The 27359-nt window shown below is 46.5% G+C and overlaps 1 protein-coding gene across 4 annotated transcripts in view; it reads right to left on the bottom strand.

Moving 5' to 3' along the window:
- The window catches only part of SKAP1 (src kinase associated phosphoprotein 1), a 274036-nt gene that overhangs the window by 23923 nt on the left and 222754 nt on the right, over positions 1–27359 (bottom strand). For 3 of the 4 annotated variants that reach the window (XR_005885936.1, XM_041001236.1, XM_041001237.1), the window contains exons 10-11: positions 20970–21020; positions 10542–10642 (exon numbers count right to left, since the gene is read on the bottom strand). Coding sequence is in view for 3 of the 4 variants with exons in the window: in XM_041001236.1 (XP_040857170.1) it covers positions 10542–10642; positions 20970–21020 (152 nt within the window). In the remaining variant the exon portion in view is untranslated. The remainder of the gene's footprint in view (positions 1–10541; positions 10643–20969; positions 21021–27359) is intronic. The other variant, XM_041001239.1, reaches the window with a different exon arrangement.

Here is a 27359-nt window from a genome sequence, read left to right as displayed (position 1 = left end):
ACCGCACTTCAAGGGCCATTGCTACAATATCACAGGTTCATCTGAAGTGCAACCGGGAGGGGGGACAGGGGGAGGTGCAGGCCAGGAGATTTTTTATTTTAAAATAATTTCCAGAGATTGTCTTTTCTGCTTCCTTTTTTTTTTTTTAAAGGAGAAAAGTTATTCTACTGTTGCCGTAAGGTTATTGAGGCTGTTTGGTGCAAAATAGGGTAGGATGGAGCAGAATCATTCTCCAAAGAATTATTTTTATTAATCTCGATTCCCTCAATTGGACATGGGAGGCAGGAGCAGATGCTGGTTTACTCGGTTTTCTTGCACCTTGCTGGGGTGATGTGTTCTTGGGAGGCCGGTGCCTCGTTCCTTTAGGCCGAGGCATCGAGTCCTGGCAGTTCCCAGGGCCAGCTTTGACCCTGCCCTGCTCTAGACAAAGCCACCTTGTTCGGGACAAGTATGCATCTGTCCCTGCTTTAACACATTCTTATCATTTGAGGAGGGCACCGTCCTTAATTCTAGTTTATAGTCCTCTGTTTCCCCTTTGGGTATATAGGTGTGGGGTGTTAGATTTTTGTTGCTGCTTTTTCCCACCTGATTTTTTCCCACCTGATTCTGTGTGCTGGGGTTAGACTGCAGGAAGCTGGGATGGGTTTCTGGAGAAAGAGGAGACCACAAGTCTCCATGTTCCAGACCCTAGACAAATGCAAGAGAGTTGCCCATCACCAAGAAAATTAGGATGCCTTTTTGCTTTGTGAATTAAAGGAATGAATAATTTAATCCCCAAGCTCGTTGCAGCAGGGAGAGGCAGCGTCCCAGTTGCGGAGCCCTACAGCCTGTCGGTGTGTTACATCATCTGCACACATAGGCGTTTCCATGACAACTGCTTATAGCTTCATTTCCTGGATCCCTCTAGGGGGTGTCACAGCCAGATCCACCTGCTTTTCACCCTACCCTCGGTGGGGTCATGGTAAGGTCGCCAGAATAAATGAACGCGGGTACTAATGATCTGTTTACTGCTGTTTATGCTCTGTGTGTGTCAGGGGCACGCACATTTAGAGAGCTCATTATGGTTGCAATTAGAATGCACCATCGCTAGATATTTAACTCCTTTTTCTTTTAAATTAGCATTTTAATAACATTCTTTGAGCAGAGAAACAAAATGACCATTTTTCACGGACAAACTTCTAGCTGTAGGTGCAACTTTAATGGCAAAGTTGTGAAGGGGAAAGAAGGGAGGAAAAAAAAAAAAAAGAAGAGGCCATTTTTACTACTTTCACCCTCCTTACCAAAAGGATATTTTTATTTGCTTTCTCACACACTCAATTTCCTAAATTTGTTTTGAATCCAATTATTTGGGGCGGTTGAAAGTGCCGCACTCTTGCTGGACGGAAATTAGCAGCAATTGAAATTAACTTTGTACGTGACCTGTGAAAGGGGCTAAAATAATTACAAGTACGCAGGAGCAACCCTTTCTGCAGAAGACCCTTGCTGTGGGGTCGGGCTGTGGGTGATGACACCAGTGTCTAGGAACCTTCCCAAGGTATCCACAAGGGCTTTTTTCCCCCTTAAAGGTGATGGTGATTATTGCTTCTGTTTTTCTAATGCTTAGCATTATCTTATCAAAGCTAAGTGGAGACAAAAACTTGTTAGAGATAGGATGACCAAGCAGCCGCAAGAACGGAAGCTAAAAACACAGCATCCTTTACCATTTCAAAATGGTGAGATCTCAGAATATTAGAGAGTAGAAGAGACGAGACAGGAAAAAGAAAACTGGACACTAATTTGGTCAGCACACTCTTCTGCTTTTCTTTTCTTTTCTTTTTTTTTTTTAGGAACCAGCCCACACCTTTCCTAGGTGTTTACAGATGCCCCCCGTGTGTGTAAAGTACAGTGAAAAATAACAATTTGAATGTTTCGATTATCTTTCCCAGTACATTCCATTTTCATTATTTATTTCCTATAAATCGGGACCTTGCTGAACATAATTCTGCAGACAAGGAGGTGGATGGGACAGCCAATGGGAGCGAGGAGATAGATGGTGGGTGCGTGTGAGATAGATGCTATGCGTTTATGAAAAGGAGCAGTAAGTCTGCATGGGAACAGCTACAGAATAGAGCAAGCAGGCGTGCAAGCCATAACGGGTATTTATAGGTGGAAACAAAGGTGCCAGGAAGACTGTGTGGGGCCCGGGAGCTGCAAACGTTTGCTCCCCCTCCCACCCTCCTGAAAAACCCACGTCCAAGTTCTGCCTGAGATGCCCTGTGTGAATTGCACAAGCCTCGCCATGACAACAGACGGGGATTTCACAGCCAGAAGACTTAGGAGGTCAATAGTTGAAAAGCAGGAGTTAGAAAGAGAGATCTTTATCTACAGCCAAACAATCCCACAAACCCCCTTCCACAACCCCAGAAGCAGGACAAAATCTAAAGATGCGACAGGAAAAAAAAAAAAAAAAGGCTTTCTAAAAATGCAAGTTTAAAATGTTTATGTCTTTCTTATCAGCCTAGTTGCACCTTAGAATCTGCCCATTTCATAAATAAAATACGGATGGCATCGGCTATAATTTGGTGATCGCTACCCCAGGACATATCTGGATGCACTTGTGTTATTTTAATTAAATACTGCATTATGGTTTGTGACAACTACACAGCTACAGCGTAAATGAATTCAGAATTAAAGTGTTACTTAGGCATCCAGTAATTTTTGTTTCATTCCTCAGTTTTACAAAGCAAGGAGCTATAAAATCAAGATGTTGGTTCATTTACAGATGGAGCAGGATTGTCATGGTGGTTTTTTTTTTTTTTTTTCCTTTCCTCAATCCTCACGCACAGAAAAGGAGCCGGAGCTCAAATCCCAACACTGCCAGCTTATGGGCCACATTACACAGAAAAATACATCCTTTTGACTAGAATGCAAAATGCTGAATATTAATTGCTCGTATTATGCTTATCTTTCTAGCCGGGTTCTGTCTGAGCAATTATTCTGATGGGCTGCAGTCATGTACCGTCAGATTCTTCTTCTTTGTTTAAGCAGAAACAGATTTTATTTCATTTTATTAAAAAAAAAAATCCTACACTTCACAGGGATCTGTGGAAGTTTTTCTTATTTGGAACTTTCCCCAAATACACAGTGTTTGTAGGAATAAGCCACTGAAATCTCCGCATGGAACAGGAGAAAAAAAAAGTTTTCATAAATATTAAAATATGAATGTTTCCTTAATGAAACTGGAGAGGGCATTACAGCTTGACATAATCAATTGGTTAGCTGAAATGTCACTCCTCCAGCACATCACGGGAAAGCCCGAGAACTCGCTTCATCTTTCAGGTGCGGATCTGTGCTCCACATTGATATGGCAGAGTAAAAGGATTCTGTTCCAAGCTGAGGACTTAATGGTGTCATTAACATGGTGTATGTCAAGATGAAAGTGCGTACACACACACACACAAAGGGCAAGTTTTTGGAAACCATTGACTATGATTTCTAAGCTGAGTCAAGATGATCTCTTTATTAGCCTTAAATACCGTCGCGTCTGGGAATGTCTGCAAATTCCAGGTTTGCTGTGCTCCCGTATGTAAGCCTGCAGCCCGTTGAGGAGTCGCTCTCCCGTGCGTGTTTGCAGAGAGGCCATAATTTGCGTCAACCTTTCGCTAGGTTGCTTGGAGAGCTGAGCCCGTGCAGCACCCAGAAGCGCCGACAGGAAAGCTTTGGGGGAGACTGGATGCCTTTTGAGAACACGATTACACTGAGACAAAGCTTGGGCGCCGCCTTTGCAATAGGGCATCTCGCCGAAATGCCAGCCAGCCTCTCCGGTAGATGAGCGAGCAGTTTATGACCAAATCTCTGTCTAATAAGCGTGCAGGTGACTCTGAAGGAGCTGCTGGTGATAATACGGGCAGCGGGCAGCAGAGGGAATGTCACAGTTAAAGACACAAATTTCCCCCATAATATGTTCGAATGGAAACCTCTGAATCCAATACTACATGGGCACATCTAATAAATTCACAATATCTCAGTCTCAACAGCCTTCACCGGTTAGTTTTAAAGATTTATGTGGTAAAAAATTACTCAGTGATGAATATGGTTTATTCTGTGCAGTATTGGAGGTATAAGGAATTAAACTACCGTCTTTAACAGTGAATTTATTATTACCTCTGTCAAAAGACGAAGCCTTTAATGGCATTTGTTATAAATTCCCTGCAAAATAAATGGCTGGAATTTTTTCACAGTGCAGTTTGTGAAGCACCAGGCGATTCTGGGCATTAACCTAACCCCGCCAAGGCTTACGGGGTTCTGGGTAAACATTTCTGTCTGCACTTCATAGTTAATTATCTGGTCTGGGACCGTGCACCTGGCTGCTGTGTGCGTGTGTGTGTGTGTGTGTGTGGAAGTAAAAGGTGCTGCCCAGGACAACAGTTGGAATAAGGAGACGAAAGAGGAAAATGCCAACCTTATTCTCTCTCTTCCTTTAAATGGGTTTCTAAATAAAGGGCCAGATAGGGGTGATAAGCAAGTGGGCCTCTTGTAGGCAGCCTCCCAGGCATACATGCATGCACACACACACACACACACAAACACACACACCAACACCCTCTCCCTTTTGTCCTCTCGTGGAAGGGGTGTCCCCTCATTTATAAAAATTACCTGGAAGGAATGAGGCTGCCAGGGTTTGTTCTAGACGATTGGTCCCTGTCTGGGGGAAAGGAATGGCCTCCACTGAATTTGACCGGTGTGTGACCGTTGCCTTCCAGCTGACCCCAAATCCCCGTCCCCAGCCTCCCAACTCTGCAGCCTCCCATCGGGGTTATTAATGAGCGAGAACACCATCACCATCATCATCATCTTCGTCATCACAGCCCAGTGTTGACCAGCTTGTTAACATGAAACGGGGTGACGGGGCCAGCTTTGGTTTCTCTTTGCACCATCATAAATAAGAAAAAGAGATTCCCCCTCCCCCTCTGCCAATGGCTGTCCCCTCTCCCGCCCCCTCCGCTTAGGTCAGGGGTGAATCACAGCTCTTTGACAGGCATTGATCAGTTTCATCACAGTTTGGGCAGGCTGTGCCCCAGGCCCATATCTCCCCACTTACTGCCCCCCAATTACCTCCCACATAACCCTGCCCATCCCCCACCCGGCCAAGCAGCCGGTGCAGTGCCCGATGAAGTCCCGAATGGACACTAGATGTCACCAAACACCTCCTTTCCCTCAGAGCCCTGAAGTTTTTTAAAAAAAAAAAAAAGAAGAAGAAGAAGAAGAAAAAAATGTTTTCATTTAAGGCAATTGAAAAAATTAACTTATCTGTGTTTATGAGGGTTGTTGTCACATTCAACTAAGCACACTTAAAGGAGAAAGTACTGCTGTTGCTGAGGCGAGTTGGAAAGGATGGGGTCAAGGGAGGGGAAAGGGCTCCAATTCCCAAGTGGCCACTGAGGTCCGAGGTGAGGAAAGTGGGGTGTAGCGTCCCGGGGTAGCAGATGCTCTGGGCAAGGCGGCTGCAGGCACAGGACCTGGAGCTCCGATTCAGTTTGAGTTCAGGTAGCTCCAACCCATGGTGACAGTTTTTAGGAGGCCCACGGCCACCTGACAGCATCAAGTGTTTCACATTAACCTTGACCTCGTCTGAAAGGCTTTTTGCTTGCTTCCATCAGCAGGGGGGAACAACACAAAACCTGGCCAGGGCAGCCATTCGCCCGTGCTCGCTAAGACGCCACTGGAGAGGGAACAGACCGCTGAGGCCCAACTTCTCCTTCCAGAGCTGCTCTGCATGGAAATGAAGTGCTGGACAAGGCTTTACCCCAGGCCAGTTCATGGGGTACACCCCCAAGCTGTGGAGAGGCAGTCTCCTGACTCAGTTTACCTCAGATGTATGGGGGGGGGTCTCTTCCTTCTTGTTCGAGTCAATTTCTGAAGTTGGTTTATCTGTGGGACGCTTTGTGTCAACACTGTAAATTACTTCTAGAAAAATAAGTCGCTTATTTTTTCCCAGGGTGGGAGTGGGAGGTCTTTAAGTGCTACTTGGCACAATGGGACGAGCACCTGTTACTAGGGAGAAGGTTTCTTAGTGAGACAGCTTGGAGCCAGGAGGACAGGAGGACTGGTCACTCCTCTGAGTTGGGGCTTGGGACTTGTCTCTGCCTCCCTTTTCCCAGAGCCTGCTTGACCACAGGACACTTGAGGCTCTTCAGATCAAAGGAAGAAAGCTGCTGGTGGTTGCGGGGATGGCAGGGCGGGCAGAGTGGGACTGCACGGAGGGTGATTCAGCACCTGCCTTGTCATGCCTGGTGCCCAGGCTGAATGGATTTTTGGAGTACACCTGTTGTTGAACCCCTGCCAAGTACTGATGGCCACTAACCCCCCAATCACTTTCCCCCGCTGTTGATGTTTGCAATGTCAGACAGCCCCAAGCAGCAGCCGGCATGTATTTCAAACACGGCAGATGGATTTTTATATTAGCTCCTATTTCATGTTCAGGCAGAGCGACCGCCACAGTGAAACCGCAGCCTCGGTGCTGCCGGCTTTGCTTCTGTGAGATTAATTCTGTGAAATTAATTGGGACAAGATTGAAAAGGAAATTAAAATGCAGCTGAGTGAACAGGCCTTTCTAACACCTTTTCCCTGCTCGATTCAGACTTGAATTCTGCCGCGGTGGTCGCAGGCCTCGCGGGGAGTCATTTAGGAGAGGCGGGCTCTTAGGAGCGATCGGTTACGTTTGAGAAGACCTGCACCAGCCCCACAATCTGGCGCCACTGAAGAGCGTTAAGCACCCCGCTGTGGCCTTCCCTGGGTCCTGGCCCTGGGGGAGGGAGGCAGGCCGGCTCAGCTCCCCCACCCGGAAAAGCTGTTCAGAAATATCTGGGTCCAGAAGGAGCACGGAGAGCATCCACCGGATACACAGATCGGATTCGTTATTGAAGGCTCCTTTAAATATCATTTATGAGCTCAATAGGAGCGTAATGAATTAAGAGCTGCTAGGGGCCCGGATGTGCCGGTATGTGGAGGTGTTGTCCAGCGGTCAGCCGGGGTCCTGCTGGTGACAGTGGCATTGGTTGCTGCTGCTTCACAGCGTGGAAACGCGGCTCTGGTCTCTCCTGGAAGAGACTTGGGGAGCATCTAAGTGATGGAGTTCCACACAGGCCTCCTCCCTGGGTGGTTTTCTTTTGTGTTGTATGGAAAATTGACCAGACAGGCCACTTTCCCTTCTTTTTCAGTTCACCAGTAGCTGACTGAAGTTTTACTGCGTGCCGATCTGTGACCCAAAGGCTTGCTTGTTAGTGGAGGCGAAGGGAACATAATAGTTTCCATTTCTAAGATACCAAGGACTTTTTTTTTTAAAAGGTCATGATGCCTGCAATTGATTTATTTTTAAAAAATCAATTATTCATTTTTATTTATTTGAAAGGCAGAGAAACCAACAGAGAGAAAGAGAAAGAGAGAGAGAGAGAGAGAGAGATCTTCTACCCTCTGGCTGACTTTCTCAAATGCCCACAATAGCCAGAGCTGGCCCAGGCCCAGGCCAGGAACCCGGGGCTTTGCCTAGGTTTCCTACGTGCATGGCAGGGACTGAACTACCTGAGCCACTCCCTGTGGCCTTGCAGAGTTCAGGTTATCTGGAAGCTGTGAACCGGGGTACTCTGATATAGGGGTGCAGGTGTCCTTAAGCTGCGGGTTCTAAGCTGAACCACACACCTCCCCCTGCCAGGCACTGCTTGATACAAATCACAACAACCCTAGGAATAGAAGTTATTTCCCAGTTTTTAACCAGAAACCAAGGATTAGCAAGATTAAATGATACTGTCCAGGGCCATGTAAATAGCCCATCACTTACTTATCCAAGGGCTGCATCTTTCTTGTTCAGCTAATTGTCTTCTCTCTAGATTTTTTTTTAAAAGGATGAATAGTGTCCCGCCCTTTGCTGGTACCAATCCTACCCAAAGGCAAGACTAAAAGTTTCTCCTGAGTTTGATCCAAGTTTTCCAGAACTCAAAGTTTAGATCACATTTGGGTGATTACTAAGAAACAGCAAAGGAAAGGGAAAAAAAGGGGGGAAGAAAGAAAAGAAGAAAGAAAAAGAAGCAAAAGACACCAGAATTGGACTGAAGCCAATGCGTAGGGCCCCCCTACCCTCATCCTCCTTGCCTCCTCCAGCCCACTTCCCCACCACAGGAATATGAAGAATATTTCTCTGACAGAGAAGGGGAAATTAGAGGGCAAGCAGAAGTGGAAACGTGGGTTAACCAGAGTGACTTAAAACAAAGCCAGAGGTTTCGCATGGAAGTGCTTCAGTGGTACAGGAGGGGGAAGGCAGTGGGAAGCTGACCTGCCACCCCACACACTTCCTCCCTCACCTCACAGGGGAGGAAGCAGGTCTAGGCATGCTGAGCTGCACCCACAGGCTTGCTGGTGGCATTGGTCAAGAACACTGACTCACTCAGTGTCCCCGACAGCAGCCCCTTCCTGCCGGACACAAGCCAAGCAAGGGACATGGAACTTTACAGATTCTCTTCTCAGGACTCCACTTAGGTCAGCTGTGACTGACCAGGTTTGAGAAGAGGGTAACTGAGTCCAGCAAAGCCAGCCAGCTGAGACCAACATTTAGGATCCGTAGGAGAGAACATTCTGGATGACTCCATCCCTGTATAGACAGAGGACTGGGACTAGAAAGGAAATAACTTGTTTTTTTCTTTCTGTCTGAATTAGCTCCTTTGTGCTTCTGAGAGGCAAGGGAATGGACTGGGCTGCCTTCGAAGGCTCCTTCCTGTCTGGTGCATCAGGTTAGGTAATAGCAGTAGACACAATCAGAAGTGCTCCCAGAACCACAGCAAGGATGGCAAGGGAACTCTAGCTGGGAGAACTTGCTTCGTCTGATCCGCAGGCATCAGCAACTCAGGGAAGGCTGGGGAAGCCTTATGGGCTGAAAATGGACATGGAAGCTTCCAGAAGAGTGGAGAAGGAGGCCGAGAGAACCAAGGCAGCCAGGGTATTCTCACCAAAGCAGGCTCTATAGGCTAGCTGTAGTAACAGAGGGAGGGAGAAAGGATTGTGTTAAGGAAAGAAAAAAAAAAAGGCAGGTGGGGGTTGATTCCCTCATGGTCTTGGATATCTCTTAAAAATGCAGCGGGACAGGCCACTGTGCAGACCCTTCCAGCTGGTGAAAGGGGACCCCCAGTGAGAAGCCATTAACAAAGGCGAAAGACATGCAAAGCAAACAAAATCATCGTGAAAAGGCCAGCCGGCAGTCTGGCTCGCCGCGGCTCCCTCCCGCTGCAGGCACCTCTAGACAATGTAAACAGTTCATTTGTTCACCTGCAGGCTCTGGGCAAACAGAGGCCCGGTCACACCTGAGTGGATAACTCGATTACCCCTGTAATGCCAGGGTGGTAATGTACACAAATTCTATTACACAGAAAACCTTGCTTTTGGGCATTTGAAATACCAATCAGGCCGGTGTCCACTCCCTTCTTTGCTTCCAATTTATTCTTGGTGTATTGGAGCTCTACTGAAATGGCACTGGGGTGGTGCAGAGTTAGGGATCCGAGAGAGAAATCCGCTGTAAGACTGTGGCCACGCTCAGCAGAGCCCATTCACTGCTGCCTTCTCCTTCTTGAAAAGGGTTGGGTCTGAAATCTTTTTTTTTTTTTCTTTTTAAAGGGGCCTGAGTCTTTGCAACACCAAGTACTTTGGGTCAGATCTGGCCCATTTCCCAAGGGAGCTCAGGGTATGTTTCTGAGCCGCTTACAACATTCCCAAGATAAAGATAAATGGTCAATGCCAGGTTAGCAACATAGCGGGTTTTCAATGCTCTTTTTTTTTGGAATCCGCACACTCAGCAATTAAAGAGCAAATTGTGCCTATTCATAAAAAATGTGCTTGTGGATATTGATAGCACGGATAGGACTTTTGATATGTTCTTAGTATAAAGGGACTTATGGTCTTAGCCCACTTACAGCATGTCACTGATGCCCCCCAACTGGAGCCCATGAGCCCCGAATCTTCACATGCAGTGATGGATCTGCAAAAATTACTCCTACTTTTTAAAAAGCCATTTTTTTTTATGATCAACAATGCTATTCGTGAGCTGATTGATTCGCTGGGAGCTAGGGGTTAGCTTATGACTGAGAAACAGAATAAAAAGTTAGTGGGTCTGTATGGGTTTGGGTTCACTGTCTTGGACTTATCAATAGTTGCTCAAACCAATCGAGCTAACTAGCTCTGACTCCTCCCCCTCACGTGCAGTGTTGTCACAGTTTTGTTTATGAATGAAACACAGGCGGCTTACCTAGCCAGAAGGTTTTCAATAGCATTATATGATAATAAATTATGTACAGTACAAGTCCCTGGAAAAGATCAGTTTTTGATCAGGATTATTTCAGTATTGACTCTGTTGTGCTTTTTACATTTGAAAATTGGTCTTTTCCAGGTCAGTGGGAATTTATGTTATGTGTAAAAGAGGCACGGAGCGCGCACATCGAACAATCCTGGTTAACAGCGGCTGTACTGCCAAGAGTAAAAATCATCCCCTTTGATTCCAGTCCCACATTCTGTGTCCTTACCTTGCTTAGAATGCGGATGAGGTCACCCCGTTGGAAGGACAGTTCATCTGGCTGGTCACCATGGCAATCCCACAGGCCCTGGTAGTAACTGGCATAGTCCACTGATCAAAGAAAGGAAAAAATTCAAAGTTAGAAAAGACTGGGGGTGGGAGTTTGGTGCAGTAGTTGGGTCACCTTCTGGGACATGAACATCCGATATCACAGGGTCTGTTTTAAGTCCTGGCTATTCTGCTTCTGATCAAGTTTCCTACTTTTAAAAAAATATCTATGTATTTACTATTTTTTATTGGACATGCAGGTCAGATTTACAGAGAAAGAGAGACAAAGATCTTCCATCCGTTGGTTTGCTCTCCAAGTGGCCACAATGACCAGAGCTGAGCTGGTCCAAAACAAGGACCAGGAGCCTCTTCTGGGTCTCCCATGTAGGTGCAGGGTCCCAAGGCTTTGGGCCGTCCTCAACTGCTTTCCCAGGCCACAAGCAGGGAGCTGGATAGGAAGTGGAGCAGCCAGGACACGAACTGATGTGCATATGGGATCCTGGCACTTATAAAGTGAGGATTGAGCCATTGAGCCATTATGATGGGCCCAGGTTCCTACTAATATGCACTCTGGGAGTCAGTAGGTGGTGGCTCAAAAAGTTGAGTCTGTGCAACCCTCATGGGAGACCTGAGTGGAGTTCTAGACTCCTTGCTTTGGCCTGGCCCAGCCCTGGCTATTGTAGGCATTTGGGGAAGTTGAGCTGGTGGATGGAAGATTTCTCTAAGCGTTTCTGTTTCCCTGTTGCTCTGCCTTTCAAATGCATGAGAGCAAATCAAATTTAGAAACAAAACTATCTTCCAAGGAGCAACTGAGTTTGTTTCAAATGGAAACCAGGCTTCTGGTGGTGTCCCTAAGAAAACCCAGATGTGAGTGCTGCCAAACACTTGGCATGAGCAAAGGAATATGGGAGGCAGAGCTCATGAACTAACATTAAATATTTACCCCTCATCCCTTGTAGGGTGCTGTTCAACAGTGCAATTCATGTGTTTATTTATGAAGAAAAGAAAATCAGGTAGGTGATTTTCCACTAGGTTGTAAGTAAGCAGCATGTAGGGATTTTCTGACAGACTTTCTTGATCCAGGATATCCAAACCATTCTCTTCTTTGGGCACTGGAAAGATCAGGGTGAGTGTCTGAGCTGTGTCCACCTGCAGTAGAGGCCGAGCTGGCCAGCAGGCTATTGCATCGTGGCTCTTCAGTTCCACACATCTTCCTCCTGGGCACTCCCCACCCAGGTCCTACTGAGGTAATCACCGATAAATCGGACGCGAATAGTCTGGTCTTTAAGTGGAACCAAGAGGGTGTCTTGTCCATTACAATTCAATTCTGGGTGGGCTGGCCCCTTTCCAGCATCTCATTTGTAGACCCTGCACATGTCTGCCGAGATTTATCTGCCAAGCCCCCAGGGGAGCAGAAAGCAAAGTGATCTGCATTAAAAATGAAAGCGACTGAAGACGACAAACCGAGCTGTAGAGGCAGCTGCAGATTTACCAGGCTGCCCGGCAAGGCGAGATGGCTAGGATGCCAGGGGACAGCCATCGATTCTGAACAAGGAAGAATTCATATTGATTTTCTTCTACTGGGAAAGGTTAAACACTAGTGGGAGAGGATCTGGGGATCTGAAAGGCAGTAGAGCCAAGGCTCCCCCACCCCCCCGGGCCAGACCTGCTCTGCTCTGGAGCATGCGGGGAGAACTCTGAATAGCGCACCTTGCCAAGATGGAATTTGATTGATGGGATACAGGAGCCCATGTTGTCATTGTCATGTGATTTTGGGAACTTCTATATGTATGGTGCAGATCTCCACTTTTTCTGTGGTTTTTAACCCTCCCATGAACAGTGATAAAGAAAAGTGGGCAGGGGAGCTCTGGAGAGCCTGCTCTATTTATTCCTAACTTAGGAGCAATTCAGACACTAAACACAAGGGAAGCCGAATCCTCTGTGTCTCCAGAAAAGCACTTTAGTTGAAATCTTAAAGTGCACAAAAAGAAAGGGGAAAGAGAGTGAGTTAGCTAAGAAGAGAAAATGCAGTGCTGGTTTCACAGTGTATCAGGGTAAGCCACTGCTAGGGATGCCCAGCATCCCATAAGGACACTAGTTCAAGATCTGGCCACTCCACCTGCATTTTAGCTCCCTGCTAATGTGCCTGCAGAAAACAGCTCAACATGGCTCAAGTGTTTGGGCTCCACATGGGAGACCCAGAAGAAGCTGCTGGAAAATCTGTATCTTCTCTCTTTGACTTTTAAAATAAATCTTTAAAAAGAAAAATATCCTTCTTCTTCTTTTTTTTTTTTGTAAAGAAGAAGTGAAAATGCCAAGGCAGAGTAGCACATTAGGCATGTTTGTTTTCCTTACAGAGAGAACTGCAGGCAGCAGTCAATAGAGGGCAGCGAGAGCACCCCGCCACGGAGCCAAGAATGTTGGCGAGAAAAATGTTAACTCTTGACAAGACAGAGCATGTGACATGAGAGAGAAATATCAGAAGCAAAGCATGAACAACCGCTTCCCCACGGGACATACAAATGTGTTTTCAGCTGTCATGGACTTGATTAATCACTCCAAGATTTGGACTAAACCGAGGAATGACATTGACGTGGATGTCCATGTGATAGAGAAGATCAGAATCTTTAAAATTTTTATTTGAGAGGCAAAGAGAGAGAGAGAAAAGGAGTGTTCTCCTCTGCTGCTTCACTCTCTCGGATGCCATGCGCCATGGCAGGGCTGAGCAGGGTGCCATGCGCCATGGCAGGGCTGAGCAGGATGCGATGCGCCATGGCAGGGCTGAGCAGGATGCCATGCGCCATGGCAGGGCTGAGCAGGGTGCCATGCGCCATGGTAGGGCTGAGCAGGGAGCCATGGTGCATGGCAGGGCTGAGCAGGGTGCCATGCGCCATGGCAGGGCTGAGCAGGATGCCATGTGCCATGGCAGGGCTGAGCAGGATGCCATGCGCCATGGCAGGGCTGAGCAGGGTACCATGCGCCATGGCAGGGCTGAGCAGGGTGCCATGCGCCATGGCAGGGCTGAGCAGGGTGCCATGCGCCATGGCAGGGCTGAGCAGGATGCCATGTGCCATGGCAGGGCTGAGCAGGATGCCATGCGCTATGGCAGGGCTGAGCAGAGTGCCATGTGCCATGGCAGAGCTGAAGCAGGGAGCCTGGTGTTCAATTCAGGTCTCCTGCATGGGAGGCTTGTACTTTTCGAGGTGGCACTGTTGCTTCTTGGGGTGTGTGTGGCAGGAAGCTGGGGTCAGGAACAGAGCTGGGGATTGAAAACCAAGGTGCTACAATGTGAGATGTGGGTGGTTTTTTTAAAAAAAATATTTATTTATTTTTATTGCAAAGTCAGATACATACAGAAAGGAGGAGAGATAGAGAGAAATACCTTCTGTTCGATGATTCACTCCCCAAGTGACCTCAACGGCTGGAGCTAAGCTGATCTGAAGCCAGAAGCCCAGATCCTCTTCTAGGTCTCCCACGTGGGTGCAGGGTTCCAAGGCTTTGGACCATCCTCAACTGCTTTCCCAGGCCACAGACAGGGAGCTGGATAGGAAGTGGGGCTGCTAGGATAAGAATCAGCACCCATATGGGATCCCAGTGCACTCAAAATGAGGACCTCAGCCACCAGGCCACTGTGCCGGGCCCTGAGATATGGGTGTTTTAACTGCTAGATTGAATGCAAACTCCCAAGAAAACATTTCTTATATAAACAGACTTTTAAAACATAAAATGAGAATGTCGTGACAGACCAGGTAAAGCCACCATCTGGTGTGCTGGCAGCCCACATGCAGGCACCGCTCATGTCCTGACTACTCCTTTTTTAAAGATTTATTTATTTATTGGAAAGTCACATATACAGAGAGGAGGAGAGACAGAGAGGAAGACCTTCCGTCCGATGATTCACTCCCCAAGTGAGCGCAATGGCCGATGCTATGCTGATCTGAAGCCAGGGTCCAGGAACTTCTTCCAGGTATCCTACGCAGGTGCAGGTTCCCAAAGCTTTGGGCCGTCCTAGACTGCTTTCCCAGGCCACAAGCAGGGAGCTGGATGGGAAGTGGAGCTGCCGGGATTAGAACCAGCGCCCATATGGAATCCTGGCGCGTTCAAAGCGAGGACTTTAGCTGCTAGGCCACACCGCCGCCGGGCCCTGGGTGCTCTACTTCTAATCTAATTTCCTACTAGCAGCCTGGGCAAACAGCGGAAGATGGCTCAAGTGTTCCGGCCCCTGCCACCCTCATGGGAGACCTGGATGAGGCTCCTGAATCCCATTGGCTTAACCCAGCCCCAGACGTGTGGTCATCTGTGGATGGAACCAGTAAATGGGTGAGCTCTCTGTGAATCTTTCATATACAAACATAAAGCTTTAAATAAAAGTCATAGCTTGAGGGGTATTGGTGCTGTGGTGAAGATGTTGCTTGAGGGCACCTAGCGTGGTAGCCTAGTGGCTAAAATCCTGGCCTTACATGCACCAGGATCCCATATGGGCGCCAGTTCATATCCCGGCTGCTCCACTTCCCATCCAGCTCCCTGCCTGTGGCCTGAGAAAGTAGTCAAGGATGGCCCAAATCCTTGGGATCCTGCACCCGCATGTGGGAGACCCGGAAGAAGCTCCTGGCTTTGGATCAGCTCAGCTCTGGTTGTTGTGGCCACTTGGGGATTGAGCCAGCGGATGTAAAATCTTTCTCTCTGTAAATGGGACTTTCCAATAAAAATAAATAAATCTTAAAAAAGAAAAGATGTTTCTTGAGATGCCTCCAACCCATACCAGAATGCCTGGGCTTGAGTTCCAACTGTACTCCTGGATTTGAGTCTCCAGCTAATGCAGACCTTGGGAATCAGCAGGGTCCCTGCCAGTCAGTCCCGGCTGCAACAGGGAAGTCAGGGAGTGAACCAACGGATGGGAGATCTCTCTTTTTGTCTCTGATTTGCACATAAAAATTGATATATACATGAAAATTATATAAAAGATATCTTGGTATTCCTGAATGTTTAAAATACAAATAAAATTATCTTGGCTTTTTTTTTTGTGTGGCGTTTTAGCTGGCTACTTTGGGATACTGTTCCCCAAGTGTTTCTGGCTAGGGACAATTCCTAATATGGTGGGGACCTTTTGGATATGTTAGGAAACTTCAAAGTATTTGTGGAAAAATGTTTTTAAGAGGTAAGTTTATTTTGATGCAAAAGAATTGAAATCCATGCATAGTTTTCCATGAATTTTGTGCAGACTTCATGGATAGGCAGAATGTGGTTGGATCCCGGATATATGGGATTTGGGCAGAAAGCCCACACACTGGTCTTTTGTGAAAACTAAGTGGGCCCAGGGAAAGCAGAAAGCAAGGAGGAAAACAGGAGCCTGCCAGGACAACACACAGGTATAAAGGTCTTTGTTGGCCAAGGCCAACAGAAGGCAAGAGTTGAGGAATTCAGAAACTGGTTTAGGTCCAAGTAGTGGGTTCACCAGACTTAGAACTACTGTAAGACAGCGGAGAAAGGCTGGCCTTGCTCCCTAGGCAGATGGATTCTGATAGGAAGGTAACCAGTTAGAGCCGTCATCCTGTAGCTGAACAAGTCTGGACTCAATCCTGCAGACTCCTTGTTTATATGAAACAGGCCTCTGTGTGGATGTGTGCGAGCAACACTGCAAATTCTTTTCTCTGCACTCAACAAACATGCACAGCTCCTATTGAGTACCAGGGACAGTGCTAGACACTGAGGATTCTGCTCCGGCTGCATTCTTATGGCTATCACCTGCTTGGGGGCAGCACTGCAGGATGAACCATCACCTGCATGTTTCTTTGTAAATCATGATGGGATGTCTACGAAGAAGTCGAATATGCTATGTGACAGGGAATTTAACATAATCAGAGGGATTGTGGAAAGTTTCTTGGAAGCTTTGCTTGCAGAACAAAAACCGGATCAGCTGGGTATCATTCAAAGATTCTTCCTGAAGAGGGGCAGAGGGAAGGACTGGGAGTGCCTCAAGGCTGCAGCTTGGCCCAGGAAGGGCATGCAGGCTGCAAAGTCCGCAGGGCCAGCTTCTCCGTGAACTCGCCCGACGCACCATACACACAGGTACACGCATGTCAGATTTCTTCAGAGCAGGGAGGTGACAGCAGCGGGAGGCTAGAGTTAAGTTCCTTTAGCTTCACACTCCTCCGGCAGCAGTCTGAGATCAGAAATGGTGCAGCATTCTGACCATTTAATTAATTCAAAACATCCCCATTCTCATTTTGAGGACATTATTCCATCTAATTATTTTTTTTAACCAGTCTGTCCATTTGGAATGAAAAACAAAAGAATAAAGCTTAATGCCAGCATTTCTCAATGTCTCTCAAAAAAAAAAAAAAATCAACCCGTAACTCTGCACTAAATAAAGCCTGGTAATTCAAAAGAAGCAAAGCACTAATATATTCAGCATAAAACAGACAGAGGACCTAGAGCAATAATGACACCACTAATAACTAAAACAGTTATAACAATTAACAACAATTACAATGATGGAGAAGCTAATGGGGATGATCACTGCATTTAAATTGCTAGCTGAGCTGAAGAGCACTTTTTTTTTTAAAGAAGAAAATAAAAGGGGAGCAGCAGCTTATTCAGGGACGCTAAATGCCGACCTCACCAAATATCACAGGAAGAATTGTCACAAACCATCTCCTACCTTCCTTCCAGGTACTCATTGCAAAGCATTTGCCACTGCAAGCCAAGCCTTTTAGAACAAGTGACGGAGTCGGTAGCTGAGAATTAGCATCTCTGATGTGGGAAGGGCCTAACGTCAGAGGAGCTGGGCACCTTTCTGCCTCCTTCTTGCAGACAACAGAAACTGCCTAGGTGCCTTCCAGAGCTCAGGGAACAGTGGGCAGCTCCAGAACCAAGCTGTGACCAGCAAAAGAGACTGTAGCCGAGTCAGCAGGTGCCTCTGTACCCTTGAGCTCTGCAGTGAGCACAGTCCTTCTGATTCGGAGTATGGACTGGAAGTGAGGACCATTCCGTGGACTTGTTCATTCTGATCTTTGCCCAGTTCACTGCTTTAGCTGGACCAAATTTTCCCTAGTTGATGATGAGCTCAAATGGAAATTCAGGTTTCCAAAGGCTCAGAGCTGTAAAACCTTGGTGGCTTTCTCCCAGGCAATAGCTCTCTGCAGGTGGGAGAAGTCACAGAGATGGGATGCATAGGCGTGGTCATCTTTCTGTGCTCTAGGAATCACCCAGTGTGTGGCAGCCTGCTACAGTGTGCTGCTCTATCTTCTCATTGGCTTAGTTTGTCCAGTATTTCAGAGCAAACAACAACCAAAAGCCTATTGGAGCTCTTTTTTGGTGAGCAGTTTGATGTGTGTGAGGACAATTCATGTCCCTAGAGGTGCTTTTTACTGGACACAGCAGTGACAAACCTTGGACTTTTAATGCAGAAGGCATAGAACTCGTCTTATTTGTGGTTGCCTGGATGACAGTGTCTTTTCATGATTAGGAAAAGAGGCGATTGTTTCTTGGCCTTTTGGCTAAGATCAAGTGTAGGAAAACAGGTGAGTGTTTAGCACCCAAGAGCCTTGGTGTTGGACGCCTAGGCTGCTGGGAACGCAGTGAATGTCTGAGGTGTTGAAGAGTCATTCATTGAAAAAACCCTGTTACTAACAGTCACGCTGCCAACTGAGCTCTTTATAGAATGAACAATCAATACGACAAGGCTGTGATGGATTTCCTAGGTAACAGAATAAAATAGAAGAAATTACATCTTACAGGGTCATTAACACTCAATAAAGACAACTGGAATTCCTTCTTCCCTCCCTCCCCACTCTCTTCTGATGAGATGGACCTCAGAATGTTCTCAGCTACATCAGGGAGAAGTATGGAATCCAAGGAACAACATTGCTGCAGGGTGGGGGCGAGGAAAGCATTTGGAGCTTTGCTTTTAAGATTTATTGATTTGAGGGGCTAGTGCGTTGGCTCAACTGCCTAATCCTTCACTTACAAGGGCCAACATCCCATATGGGCGCCGGTTAGTGTTCTGGTTGCTCTACTTCCCGTCCAGCTCCCTGCTTGTGGCCTGGGAAAGCAGTAGAGGAGGGCCCAAAACCTTTGGATCCTGTACCTGTGTAGGAGACCCAGAAGCTCCTGGCTCCTGGCTTTGGATCAGCTCAGCTCTGGCCATTGCAGCCATTTGGGAACGAACCAGCAGGTGGAAGATCTTTTTTCTTTCCCTCTCTCTATAAATCTGCCTTTTCAATTAAAAAAATCTTAAAAATAAATAAGATTTATTTATTTGAGAGGCAGCGTGATGGGAGGTGAGATGAGAGGAAGAAGAGAGAAGGAAGGGGAATGCTCTTTCATCAGCTGGTTCACTCCCCAAATCCCTGCTACTTCAGGACCTAGGCCAGCCTGAAGCCAGGAACTCCATCACAAGGGAGGCAGAAACCTGGATCCTTGGGCCACTAGCTGCTACCCAAAGTAGACAGGGCGTGATCTGGGTGTTTTCTTCCCAAGAAGTGGCAGTGCCCATCCTTGTATTTGTATTTTAAGGATAACTCTGCTGGTGATAGCATATTCTTTTGGAAGAAAGGAAGAAAAGAAAGGTCAATTAGCTTGCTTTCTCTACTTTTCTTCCAAAGCCCAGCAGTTTGAGGAGCCTGCCTACCATAGAATGCACACTGTCTTAGCGCTCCCTGCCTCTTGGAAGCGCTTGCACTGGAGCTGCCTGCCTTCCCCCAGCCCTCCGTATTTTACTGTTGTAAAACCCAGGGATGATATGTGGATGTGACATATTTGTCATTGCTTCTATAGCTCCTTTGCAGAAAAGGCACTATATAAATTCAATAAATAAATAAGTAAACACAACTAAGAAAAATTCCCGCCTCACACATTCTGCAGAGAGTGCAAAATGTCCTTCTGTTTTTAATCACAAAGTCATTGCGATCATTATAACTGGTGGGAAGGGTGAGTCAGAAAAACATATTCAGATCCGACTACACTTTAACACCACCTGCTGCGCAGGCTGCAAAGCTTGGGGAACCCAAGTTTTTTTTTTTTTTTTTAAACTTGCTTGAATTACAGCTGTTGGAATAGGAAATACGTAATCTGCTCACCAGTTCTGACCTTAGCCAGAGCAACGGCGGGAGGAGGAAATGAGATGTGGGAGGGGCTGAAGCAGAAGTTCAGTGTTTAGCAGAAAGGAGAGTATGGCAATGTGGGCTGAAGAACATTGACGGTCATCCCCAGCCCTGAAGCACAGATCATGGATGTTGGTTGAGAAAGGGCATATTTACCGTTGGAATTCTACACATACAGAGTAGGCAGGTTTCAGCGTGGCCTTGATGACTCGTCTGGGTTCTTCTACAACCTTGACACTGCTTTTAGTGCTAACCCTTTCCTCACAGCTCCTCAGTCGCCACCCCTCTCCCTTGCTTGAGACATGACTTTCGATGCTGCCTCTTCTGCTGTCATTTCACTGCTCCGGGAGACACTGGACCGTTAGGGGGATGGGTCCTTCAGGAAGCCTTTTAGGTACTCACTTCCAGGGTGTAGAGAAGGTGCCAAGGAAAGAGAACTTTGCTGAATGGATAAAGAAGAGAAGAAAGGGTGCCAGGAAGGGAGGAGAGGGGTTAATGGGAAGAGGTGGGGCAGGAAAATGGAGGGGGAGCATGAGGGGAGGGAGGAGTAAAGAACAGAAGTCCTGGGCTTCGGTCTCAAAGCCTGACGGCAAGTCAGCCAGCTTGTAGGGTTGGTCCCCACTGACTGGTAAACGGCCAAAGGGCAGCCGGCCATGGCAGGGGCAGCCTTCCTTTGCTAGGCTGGGGTCTTCAGTCCACTTCACAGCGGGCATTTGACCTCAGAGAGGATGGGCTCACTAACAGCTCAGAGCACGGTTAACAGCCTGGGATGAATCAGATACAATTCCGTATTCAAGAAACCTGTTACATATTCATTTCCAAATGTGCCTGGAATCAAAGCAGGCCATCCGAAGTCAGCCTCGCCAGGCGACTCGATCCTTCACCCTGTGTTCACTTTTCAAGATCTGACACATTTCCATTCCCCTCTGAACTCGCAATCTCCGGGCCTCTCCGAGAGGAGACGTTTCCATCCTTTCCATTGTCAATCCTCTGATCTCTTAGAGATGAGGCAATTCTATTTCCACTGCACTGATTTAAGCAATACTGATAGGGAAAAAATAAATATCTGGTTGGGCTTCCTACCTTCTCCAGGATGGATTTCAGGGGCTCTAGGGACACTAATGGGATGGACTGAGGATAGCTGCTTCCTAAAGTCCAGGTATTTCCTTCTCTGGGGCCAGACACCAGGACTGTAATTAGCAATCTGGTCCTGGCTGTGGCCTCAGAGAGTGTTGCTTTCTCAAGTCGCAAGTCTGGATGCCCTGTCCTGGTGCCAGTTCTCGTACCTGCCATTTCTCCGGTGTCACTCTCGTCCCGCTCCACGCCAAGCTCTTCGTCTGAGGGGATAAAGAAGCACTGTTAGTGACTGGGCCCTGCAGTCCCATGTTCTGTTAGCGACCAGGGTCTGCAGTCCCATGTTCTTTGAAAAAAAAAAAATATTTGTTTTTATTGGAAAGTCAGATATCCAGAGAGAAGGAGAGATACAGAAGATCTTCTGTCCGATGATTCACTCTCCAAGTGGCCACAAGTGGCTGGAGCTGAGCCAATCTGAAGCCAGGAGCCAGGAAATTCCTCCGACTAGAGCAAAAGTGGAATAGTTGGGACACGAACAGCCACCCATAGAAGGTGCTGGCATTGCAGGAAGCAGCTATACTTGCCATGATGCCACAGTGCTGGCCTCATCCCGTTTGTTAAAAAAGTTATCTTCAAATGCTCTCACCAGCTTCCTTTCCCTGCATTCATCCACCAACATTGTTTCAAATTCTTTTAAAAAAGATTTAGTTTTTACTGGAAAGGCGGAGAAAGACCTTCTGTCCTTTGATTTGCTCTCCAAATGGCCGCAATGGCTGAAGCTGAACTAATCTGAAAGCCAAGAGTCAGGTGTTTCTTTCGGGTCCCTTTTGTAGGCATAGGAATGGTGTCCAAATAGGATGCCAGCACTTGGAGGAGGAGGATGAACCAGTTGGGCCACTGTACCAGGTTTACTTGCCAACATTTTCAAGTGTTCCCCATGCGTAAGGCACTGCTGTAGGGTCTGGGAAGAGGTTGTGGATAGGGCTGTGAGGGTCTTTGTCCTCATGAAGTTCTCCATTCACTGGATTATTTAGGCACCTGTTGCTCGATCCTAATCCCTTCCCTCAGGACCTATTTCTGAAATTCCTTTTTAAATTTAATTACTTCCATTGGAAAGGCAAATTTACAGAGAGAAGGAGAAATGGAGAGAAATATCAACTGGTTCACTGCCCAAATGTCCACAGTGGCTAGAGTTGAGCTGATTCAAAGCAAGGAGCCAAGAGTTTCTTCCTGGTCTTCCATGCCAGTACAGAGCACCAAGGCTTTGGGGCTTCCTCCACTGCTTTCCCAGGCCATAAGTAGGGAGTTGGATGGGAAGAAAAGCAGTTGGGATATGAACTAGCACCCATATGGGATCCTAGTGCTTGGAGGCAGAGAATTAGGCAGCTGAGCCATCGTGCTAGGCCCCCTTTTAAAAAAATATAAAAAATTAAAATATTTATTTTAATTGGAAAGGCAGATATACAGAGAGAAGGATACACAGAAACAAAGATCTTCTGTCTGCTGGTTTACTCCCCAAGCAACCACATGGTGGGAGTTGAGCCGATCTGAAGCCAGGAGCCAGGAGCTTCCAGGTCTCCCACATGGGTGCAGGGTTCCAAGGCTCTGGACTGTCTTCAACTGCCTTCCCAGGCCACAAGCTGGAAGCTGGATGGGAAGTGGAGCAGCTGGGATTAGAACCAGTGCCCATATGGAATTCTGGCATATGCAAGGCTAGGACTTGTGCCTTTAGGCTACTGCATTGGGCCCCAAATTTTAAATTTTTTAAATAGTTATTTATTTCTATTGGAAAAGAAGTTTACAGAAAGAGAGACAGAGTGAAAGATTTCTGAAATTCTTAAAGAGAATCTCCAAACACAGGTTCTCTCAAGTTTAGGATTTTAGGGTGTCCAGAAGGACGAATATCCTATTTTCTTTCTGATATAAGGCAACCTTCATGCAAAATACAAGATCAACAGATATATAGGCAAATATGTATATACATATAGTCATGTAAAAGAACTGTATAATGGAGACTATCATATCGAGAAGTGAAAATACACTGCAGTATGCATCTCTACCTTCCAACGAAACTGTTAAATATATCTTGACAATAGGATGCCGGACTCTCTGCCATTGTCCATACCTACAATGTCATGATATAGCTAAATAGCAAAATGAGGGACTGTGACTGTTGTTGAAGGACTATAGTAATTATATAAGGAAAAACAGTTGCGTGAGGGAAACAGAGAAGTTGGAAGGGAAAACCCCTGAACCTACGGAACTGTATTATGAAAAATAAAAATTAAAATAAGAAAGGATGTTAGGGTGTCCCTCTGTGTGTGCTGAAGTGGGTGTTTAAACTCTGTGTGATTAATTAGTCCTTCATGTATCCATCTTTGGTCAGCTATATGGGAGGCTAGTCATGTACATAATTTTATGTTCTTAGGACTTGGGGCTTGTAGTTATCTTTTTACTGTTTTTCCTCAGCCTGCCTTGTTCATTAGGGTAGAAGCTCCCGAGGGCAGTCGGAATGGCCTTTTAATTAATTGCTGTAGATTCACAATGGGTTCTAAGTCAATGCTAGTGTCTAACTCCAGTCAAGTGTTTATATGGTCAAAATCACATCATGATTGGCTGAAGTTTCTTACCCTCATTAACTTATTTCATCTCAGGCTTGCTCCAACCTGATGCAATACGAATTGGGCCTTTATAAAGCAGGCAGGCATGCGAAAATCAATCATGGCTAGCCACTTTACATATGCGGCAAAACAAATAAAAATAGAAATACAAATACAGTTTGCTACTCTTGTTATTCATACTACTTCCTCTCTCCTCTTTCTCTTACACTTACACACACACACACACACACACACACACATACATTTTTACAGTGGACAAGGTAGGATAAGCCATGTTTTGAGGGTTGAGTATTCAGTCTCTCTTGGCCGCACATTCTGGGTCTCAGGGTACTTTCTAGTCTTGCTTCTCCATAGCTATGCCACTAAATGGAATTTTGTAAGGCATGGAGGGCAAGGTGAGACCCAGGATGCAAGAGAGGTGTGAGTGGGAAGCAAAGATCAAGCTTATTAAGAAGAAAGAACACTAAAATATATTAGAACACTACCGAACATTAAAGAAGTCATTCGTTTCCCATAAAAACGATAGTGTTCTTGGTGAAAAGAAACACAAAGCGATTGATCATTTGCAGAACCAATCGTCAGTTCCCAGGATAAAGTGTGTGAGTGAGAGAGTTACAGATGTCTGTTCTGCAAGGTGCACCTTGACTCAACAGTTCTTTCCTCTATATACGTGAGCAAGTAGCTGAAAACGGCTAACTTGAGCCTAGCTGTAGGGATCCCAATACCCTGCCATAAAGAACAAAGACGTGAGATTGCAGAGTGGAATCACATACAGGAATGAGAACACACTGAAACGCATCCCAGGAAACATCACTCTTGGTTCATGGCTTGTCCTCCCCTCCTCCCTATCTCTCCTTTTCTTTCCTTCCTCTCTCTGCTGTGATGCTTTTCCTTGTTGATGGGGGACTAATTTTATGATTGAAAATCTCAGATCAAGAGTTGGGGGCCTCCTTAGTATAGAGATACCCCAACAATTTAAACAGAGAGAGCTCCTTGTCTGATATCAAAGTCTTCAATCACAAGGTCCAGTAATTTGCTGTGCTCAGGCACTTGTGCGGCAAGGGCTATTCCAGCACCGCTGTCTGTGCACAGCTGCCTCTTCCTCCCAATTCTAATCAATGTAAATTGGGTCAGATCTCCGCTGTGAATTACAAATTGGATCCGAAGTTGGAGGGTCACTGTGCCTGCCACTCCACCTCCTTCCCACCACCATTAGATGGGAAGCTACACCAAAGATCTTTTCTAAATAAATCAGACTTTATTGTAAAACTTGGCCACTGACGAGACATAACCTCATTAGCATTGATTTTAAAATAAATTATTGAAAGTGGCTTGCCTGCTCTTTGCATTTGTAAAAAAGTGGAATGTAAATGTATTTGCAATGATAAAAATGAAAACTAAAACTTGATTCCTTTATCCTTTCAGGCAACTGTACTTAATCTAGTCATGATATGAAAATGGAAAAGAGCAGAAATCTGTTTCTATGCAGTTCAATTCCCAACCAGATACTCGGATTTCCACTATGCCTTTGGAGTCACCTAGAAAGAAAGAAAAACGCTGGCCACAGGGCTTATCTATCATTCACCGCCATTACGAGGCTCCATTGTGATGGATGGGGATGGGGAAGCTCCTGTCCCCACATCTGTTCTACCTAGTGTTGTCCTTCCCGGGTGGCTGAGAGCGGAGTCGAGTCAAGAAGGCTGGCTATTGATGGGCTAGGTGCTGTGCCTCTAAGGCCTCTGAGAGACCGAGAGTAGGGGAACTGTCACATAAGGCAGGAACACCCCTCCCTCTGCTGGCTGTGCAGTATACACCCTCCTGGCTGTAGAGGGCATGGTGCACACAGAGGCATCCAATTTATCTCTGGGCCTTCTGAAACACCAAAGCAGGGCCTTGCAAGCTCCAAAGTCAAGACAACTGATGGCATGGCAGGAGAGAAAAGTCTTTGTGTTCACAAATGAGGATGGGTGGGGTGGCTCTATTTATCATTCTTATTACTTTGTAGCAGGAGACTAATTTTAAGAGAGCACTTGGAAAAATACATATATTTATATATATTTTAGGTTAAAGAGCTTGTTGAACTCTTTATAAGAACATTATTAGGCATTTTGGCATTACATCAACGGAAATACATCTTCATTTGAGAGGAGATGAAAATTTATGTGCTAACTCAACTTTCAACAGTAATATATTGTAATGGTCCCTGCTCCTAACAGGGCAAATGGGACCCCTTTCTTTACATAGGTTTTAAGCAAATTAATCTCTGAAGATTACTGCCCATGTATGACATTAAATGCTCTAGTTGATTCCCAAATATCTCAGCTCAATTGGGAAAGCTGTTGCAGAAGATTCCATGAGCTGTGCAAATGTACAAGGGAGCCACAGGTCATCACCAGCGAGCAACAGCATCCAGAGAATTGGCTGCAATCAGCATTGTTGGCATAGCATCAGGGACATTAATGAGAGGCTGAGAGAACAGGACACTGAGCCCATCTCGGAGGGACAGTGAGGAGCCAGTTCCTCCTGGCACCTGGCACCTGGCACCCTTCCGCCCTCAGCCAGACCGAGAGGGGGAAGAATAACATTCAGAAACATGTCAAAACAAGGTAGAGAGGAAATTGCTTCTTCCCAATGCAGCAAAGTGACAAAAGCTTAAGGAGACATCAGATCTCAGGGTGCATCTGGATGTTAAGGTGTTCTAGTGGTGGAGGCCAATAGAAACAGACTCAGTGTGCACAGCAAACATGCAGAAAAGTAGGAGCTGCCCTGCAGCACAGAAATTAACATGTAGGTTCCGTAGCCACGCCTCATACAACATGCAAATGACAAGCAACGTGCCAAGAGACCTTCAATTCTCTGCCATGCATTAGGTAATTTCAGCTGCTACCTCCAAATATTTGCAACCGGTCTCTGATGTGACCTGGGATGATACTAAACCAATTTGTGTTAACTGCAGCACTTGGAATGCGCTGAATTTAATTTCAGAAATAGGAACTAAGCACATACGAATGGGGGAGAAAGCCTTGCATCCAGTTTGCTATGGTGGGGGCTAAAGCAAAGCTTGCTTCTCGTTGGGAATCCCAGAGTGTCACTGAGGAGAGACATCAAGCGAAACGTGGAGCATTTCTCAGGCTGAGGTTAAGTGGGTGTTCTTTATTTTAAAAACTATGTTTTTATCTACTTGAAAGAGCAATAGAGAGGGAGGGAGGGTGAGAGGAAGGGAGGAGAAGGAAGGGAGGAGAAGGGAGGAGGAGGGAGGGAGGGGAAGGAGGGAGGGAGAGAGGGAAAGAGAGAGAGAGAGAAATGAGAATTTTCTAGCAGCTGGTTCACTCCCTAGATGTCACTGCTGGCAACAGCCAGGGCAGGTCCAGGCCAAAGTCAAGTGCCAGGGACTAAATATGAAGTCTCCATGTGGGGGTGGCAGGAGCCTAAGCACTTGTGTTCTCATCTACTTTCTTCCTAGTACACTAGGACGAAAGTGGATCAGAAGTGTGGAGCCCCCAGGACTTGAACCAGGCACTCCAACGTGGGATTTGGGTGTCCCAAGCAGAGGCTTCATTTGCATGATTAACAGCACGGTTGCAGTTTTGCTGCTGGCCACGCAGGCTCATGCAGCTGCGACTCAGTGCACCCAGGACTGAGTGAGGGAAGCGGCCTGCAGCCCCGGAGAAGGACAGACGATGGCATTGGTGCCTTCCTGATTGTTTCTTTTTCTTTTATGAACTTTGCAGTTTTGGTCCCTGTGTTTTTCTCTCAAACTCTACTATCATCACTTCCCTCTCCTGTGGGGCTGGATAACTACAGGGGGAAAAGCAATTCCACAGAATGTTTGTTTGACTCAAGCTTTGTAAAGCCTGCTCTGAGCTTTATTATGCTGCACTGGGGTGCCTGGGGCCTGGGGCAGCCTCATGGGGCGGTGTGGGCGGGCGGCAGTGAGATGCACATTGAGGTTCACGAGGTTCTTTGCTCTTCCTGTCCACT

This window comes from Ochotona curzoniae, unplaced genomic scaffold (assembly GCF_017591425.1).
Source record: "Ochotona curzoniae isolate NIBS_2020 unplaced genomic scaffold, NIBS_Ocur_1.0 scaffold_2453, whole genome shotgun sequence".
NCBI lineage: Eukaryota > Metazoa > Chordata > Mammalia > Lagomorpha > Ochotonidae > Ochotona > Ochotona curzoniae.
Note: the sequence above shows the minus strand (reverse complement) of the source record. Positions and strands in the feature narration are given on the sequence as shown.